The sequence below is a fragment of the Pipistrellus hanaki genome (assembly GCF_964339955.1).
Source record: "Pipistrellus hanaki genome assembly, contig: scaffold_72, whole genome shotgun sequence".
In the NCBI taxonomy this organism is placed as follows: domain Eukaryota; kingdom Metazoa; phylum Chordata; class Mammalia; order Chiroptera; family Vespertilionidae; genus Pipistrellus; species Pipistrellus hanaki.
Genome location: NW_028182263.1, coordinates 133,780 through 139,191, shown reverse-complemented (window position 1 = coordinate 139,191; position 5,412 = coordinate 133,780). Strand labels below are relative to the sequence as shown.

Sequence of the window (5,412 nt, the reverse complement as noted above, 5' to 3'; positions counted from 1 at the left end):
TTCTTTCTTTCTTTCTTTTTTCTTCTTTCTTCCTTTCTTTTATTCTTTCTTTCTTTCTTCCTACCTCTTTTTTTCTTCCTTTCTTTTTCTTTCTCATTTCTTTCTTTCTCCTTCCTTCCTTCCTTTCTTCCTTCTTTTGTTTTTCCCTTCCTTCCTTCCTTCCTTCCTTCCTTCCTTCCTTCCCTCCTTCCTTCCCTCCCTCCCTCCCTGCCTCCTTCCTTTCTTCTTTCTCTTTCTTTCTTTCTTTCTTTCTTTTTCTTTTTTCCTTCCTTCCTTCCTGTATTTTTTCCATCCATTTCCAGCTCTCTATGCCAACACCGAGCTCGCCCGCACCTACCTGGTCAGCTCCAGCCCCCGGTCCCAGCACCACATGCTGCTGTACCTGGGCCGCACCACCTACGTGTGCTGGGCGCACCTGGCCCAGGCCGTCAGGTGGGTGGGCGTGGCCTGGACAGGGGTCCCCTCGAACCCAGGGCCACCCGCCCCTCCCTCCCCCCCCCACCCGGGGGGAAGGGGGCTGGTTCAGAGCATTGGGGACTCAACAAGCCAGCCGGGTGCCTTCGTGAACCCAATGGGCCTCCGCCAGATCTGGAAAAACCGGAGCAGATGTGTGAACACACAGCTGCTGGGGTTCTTGTCCCAGCATTCCAGAGGGCTCAGCAATCTGGAGAAAGGGCTGATGGGTAGTTTCAATAAGGAGTCCAGGAAGGAAAGATAGTTTTGAAAGGCATTGTGGGTCAGAGGAGCTTCAGCTGAAGGAGCTAAAGACTGTCCCCTTGTCCCAGGACCCCTTGCTGTTTATTAACACAAATTGTCCTAATTCGAGGTGGCTACAGACTGCCCCTTGTCCCAGGACCCCTTGCTGTTTATTAGCACAAATTGTCCTGAGACAAGGTGGAGATGATACACATCGAAGGGTTAAGAGGGAGGGGTTCCCTCTGTTGGTGTTCTTGTCCCAGCATTCCAAAGGGCTCAGCAATCTGGAGAAAGGGCTGATGGGTAGTTTCAATAAGGAGTCCAGGAACGAAAGATAGTTTTGAAAGGCACTGGGGGTCAGAGGAGCTTCAGCTGAAGGAGCTAAAGACTGTCCCCTTGTCCCAGGACCCCTTGCTGTTTATTAACACAATTTGTCCTGAGGCAAGGTGGCTACAGACTGCCCCTTGTCCCAGGACCCCTTGCTGTTTATTAACACAATCTGTCCTAAGGCGAGGTGGAGATGATACACATCAAAGGGTTAAGAGGGAGGGGTTCCCTCTGTTGGTGCTCTTGTCCCAGCATTCCAAAGGGCTCAGCAATCTGGAGAAAGGGCTGATGGGTAGTTTCAATAAGGAGTCCAGGAAGGAAAGATAGTTTTGAAAGGCATTGTGGGTCAGAGGAGCTTCAGCTGAAGGAGCTAAAGACTGTCCCCTTGTCCCAGGACCCCTTGCTGTTTATTAACACAAATTGTCCCAAAGCGAGGTGGCTAAAGACTGCCCCTTGTCCCAGGACCCCTTGCTGTTTATTAACACAATTTGTCCTGAGGCGAGGTGGCTAAAGACTGCCCCTTGTCCCAGGACCCCTTGCTGTTTATTAGCACAATCTGTCCTAAGGCGAGGTGGAGATGATACACATCAAAGGGTTAAGAGGGAGGGGTTCCCTCTGTTGGTGTTCTTGTCCCAGCATTCCAAAGGGCTCAGCAATCTGGAGAAAGGGCTGATGGGTAGTTTCAATAAGGAGTCCAGGAACGAAAGATAGTTTTGAAAGGCACTGGGGGTCAGAGGAGCTTCAGCTGAAGGAGCTAAAGACTACCCCTTGTCCCAGGACCCCTTGCTGTTTATTAACACAAATTGTCAGAAAGCAAGGTGGCTACAGACTGCCCCTTGTCCCAGGTCCCCTTGCTGTTTATTAACACAAATTGTCCTAATTCGAGGTGGCTACAGACTGCCCCTTGTCCCAGGACCCCTTGCTGTTTATTAACACAAATTGTCCTAATTCGAGGTGGCTACAGACTGCCCCTTGTCCCAGGACCCCTTGCTGTTTATTAGCACAAATTGTCCTGAGACAAGGTGGAGATGATACACATCGAAGGGTTAAGAGGGAGGGGTTCCCTCTGTTGGTGTTCTTGTCCCAGCATTCCAAAGGGCTCAGCAATCTGGAGAAAGGGCTGATGGGTAGTTTCAATAAGGAGTCCAGGAACGAAAGATAGTTTTGAAAGGCACTGGGGGTCAGAGGAGCTTCAGCTGAAGGAGCTAAAGACTGTCCCCTTGTCCCAGGTCCCCTTGCTGTTTATTAACACAATTTGTCCCAAAGCGAGGTGGCTAAAGACTGCCCCTTGTCCCAGGACCCCTTGCTGTTTATTAACACAATTTGTCCTGAGACAAGGTGGCTAAAGACTAACTGCCCCTTGTCCCAGGACCCCTTGCTGTTTATTAACACAAATTGTCGGAAAGCAAGATGGCTACAGACTGCCCCTTGTCCCAGGACCCCTTGCTGTTTATTAACACAAATTGTCCCAAAGCGAGGTGGCTAAAGACTGCCCCTTGTCCCAGGACCCCTTGCTGTTTATTAACACAAATTGTCCCAAAGCGAGGTGGCTAAAGACTGCCCCTTGTCTCAGGACCCCTTGCTGTTTATTAACACAATCTGTCCTAAGGCGAGGTGGAGATGATACACATCAAAGGGTTAAGAGGGAGGGGTTCCCTCTGTTGGTGCTCTTGTCCCAGCATTCCAAAGGGCTCAGCAATCTGGAGAAAGGGCTGATGGGTAGTTTCAATCAGAGTCCAGAGATGAAAGGTAGTTCTGAAAGGCATTGTGGGTCAGAGGAGCGCCAGCTGAAGGAGCTAAAGACTATCCCTTGTCCCAGGACCCCTTGCTGTTTATTAACACAAATTGTCCTAATTCGAGGCGGCTACAGACTGCCCCTTGTCCCAGGACCCCTTGCTGTTTATTAACACAATTTGTCCCAAGGCGAGGTGGCTACAGACTGCCCCTTGTCCCAGGTCCCCTTGCTGTTTATTAACACAATCTGTCCTGAGACAAGGTGGCTACAGACTACCCCTTGTCCCAGGACCCTTTGCTGTTTATTAGCACAATCTGTCCTAAGGCGAGGTGGAGATGATACACATCAAAGGGTTAAGAGGGAGGGGTTCCCTCTGTTGGTGCTCTTGTCCCAGCATTCCAAAGGGCTCAGCAATCTGGAGAAAGGGCTGATGGGTAGTTTCAATAAGGAGTCCAGGAACGAAAGATAGTTTTGAAAGGCACTGGGGGTCAGAGGAGCTTCAGCTGAAGGAGCTAAAGACTGTCCCCTTGTCCCAGGACCCCTTGCTGTTTATTAACACAAATTGTCCTGAGACAAGGTGGAGATACACATCGAAGGGTTAAGAGGAGGGAGGGGTTCCCTCTGTTGGTGTTCTTGTCCCAGCATTCCAGAGGGCTCAGCAATCTGGAGAAAGGGCTGATGGGTAGTTTCAATCAGAGTCCAGAGATGAAAGGTAGTTCTGAAAGGCATTGTGGGTCAGAGGAGCGCCAGCTGAAGGAGCTAAAGACTATCCCTTGTCCCAGGACCCCTTGCTGTTTATTAACACAAATTGTCCTAATTCGAGGTGGCTACAGACTGCCCCTTGTCCCAGGTCCCCTTGCTGTTTATTAACACAAATTGTCCCAAAGCAAGGTGGCTACAGACTGCCCCTTGTCCCAGGACCCCTTGCTGTTTATTAACACAATCTGTCCTGAGACAAGGTGGCTACAGACTACCCCTTGTCCCAGGACCCCTTGCTGTTTGTTAACATAACCAGAGGCCTCGTGCACGGAATTTGAAAGCATGAGAGTGTTTTACCCGCCCCCCCCCGCCCCCTGTGTGTCCCACCTGGGATTGAAGGGGAGGATGGGAAACCAATTCTATAGATTAGGGGTGTCGAACTCAATCGGAGAAGGGGCCAAAATCTAAAATCCCAGCCTAAATCGCGGGGCCGAATGGTTTGCCGAACAGTCATAAACCGACAATGTCATACACTGACAGCGGAGTGCAGTGACGACAGCGCGGTGCGGGCCACATGGCAAGGCCTGGCCTGGCCGGCCGGATTTGGCCCGCGGGCCTTGTGTTTGACACATGTGCTATAGATCCATGGACCAGTCAATGATTCTCTCAGCCTTCCTTCTTTCCGGTTTCAGAGAAGGGAAGAACCAGTATCTGAAGGCCTTTGGGGTCCCCTCCGACCAGCTCTTTAGCGCCATCTACAGGTAATGCAAAGCCCTCACTCATAACATTCTGCTTATTATTATTATTATTATTATTTTTTATTTTAAAAATATTTTATTGATTTTTTTTACAGAGAGAAAGGGAGAGGGAGAGAGAGTCAGGAACATCGATGATGAGAGAGAGAATCATCGACCAGCTGCCTCTTGCACGCCCCCTACCGGGGATGTGCCCGCCACCGAGATCCATGCCCTTGACCGGGAATCGAACCCAGGACCCTTCAGTTCTCAGGCTGATGCTCTATCCACTGAGCCACACCGGTTTCGGCTATTATTATTATTTTAGACGATGCAGTGTTTTATTTATTTTTATTGTTTTCATTTTATTGAAGTCTTTTTTTTTTTTTTTAATAATTGATTTCAGAGAAGAATGAGGGAGACAGAGAGAGAGAGAGAGAAACATCCATGATGATGAGAGAGAATCATGGATCGGCCGCCTCCTGCACGCCCCCTCCTGGTTGGGGATGGAGCCCAGAACCCGGGGCCTGTGCCCTTGACCTGGGAATCGAACCCGTGACCTCCTGGTTTCTAGATCGATGCTCAACCACTGAGCCACACCAGCCAGGCGAATTTTTATTGATTTCAGAGGAAGGGAGAGGGGGAGAGAGAAAGAGAGAGAGAGAGAAAGAGAAAGAGAAAGAGAGAGAGAGAAAAAACCATGGACCAGCTGCCTCCTGCACGCCCCCCACTGGGGATGTGCCCTCAGCCACCCAGGTCCATGCCCTTGACCGGGAATCGAACCCGGGACCCTTCAGTCTGCAGGCCGACGCGCTATCCACTGAGCAACACCGGCCAGGGCTATTTTTAGTTTTTTGTTTTTTTTTAAGTGTGTATTTTTATTGATTTCAGAGAGGAAAAGAGAGGGAGAGAGAGAGAGAGAGAGAGAGAGAGAGAGAGAGAGAGAGAGAGAGAGAGAAATATCCATGATTAGAGCGTGCTGCCTCCTGCACGCCCCCAACCTGGGGATGGAGCCCGCCCCCCGGGGCCCGCGCCCCTGACCGGGAGTCGAACCCGGGACCCTTCAGTCTGCAGGCCGACCACGCTAACCACTGAGCCGCACCGGCCGGGGCTGTCGGACCCGGACGTCCCGGTTCCCAGGCTCCCGGCCCTGACCAGCTGTGTGTCCGGGGTCTCCCGCTCCAGGTCGGAGGGGGAGCGGCTGCGGTTCATGGCGGCCCT

The 5,412-nt window shown here is 51.1% G+C and overlaps 1 protein-coding gene across 1 annotated transcript in view; it reads left to right on the top strand.

The window, feature by feature from the left end:
- Positions 1-302: 302 nt before the first annotated feature.
- ASMT (acetylserotonin O-methyltransferase) overlaps positions 303-5,412 on the top strand; it is a gene marked incomplete at its 5' end in the record, with an annotated part of 11,112 nt that continues 6,002 nt past the window's right edge. Inside the window, 3 exons of the mRNA XM_084907375.1 lie at positions 303-432; positions 4,150-4,218; positions 5,377-5,412. The exon at positions 5,377-5,412 is cut by the window's right edge and continues 83 nt beyond it. Of these exons, the coding sequence (XP_084763501.1) occupies positions 303-432; positions 4,150-4,218; positions 5,377-5,412 (235 nt within the window). The remainder of the gene's footprint in view (positions 433-4,149; positions 4,219-5,376) is intronic.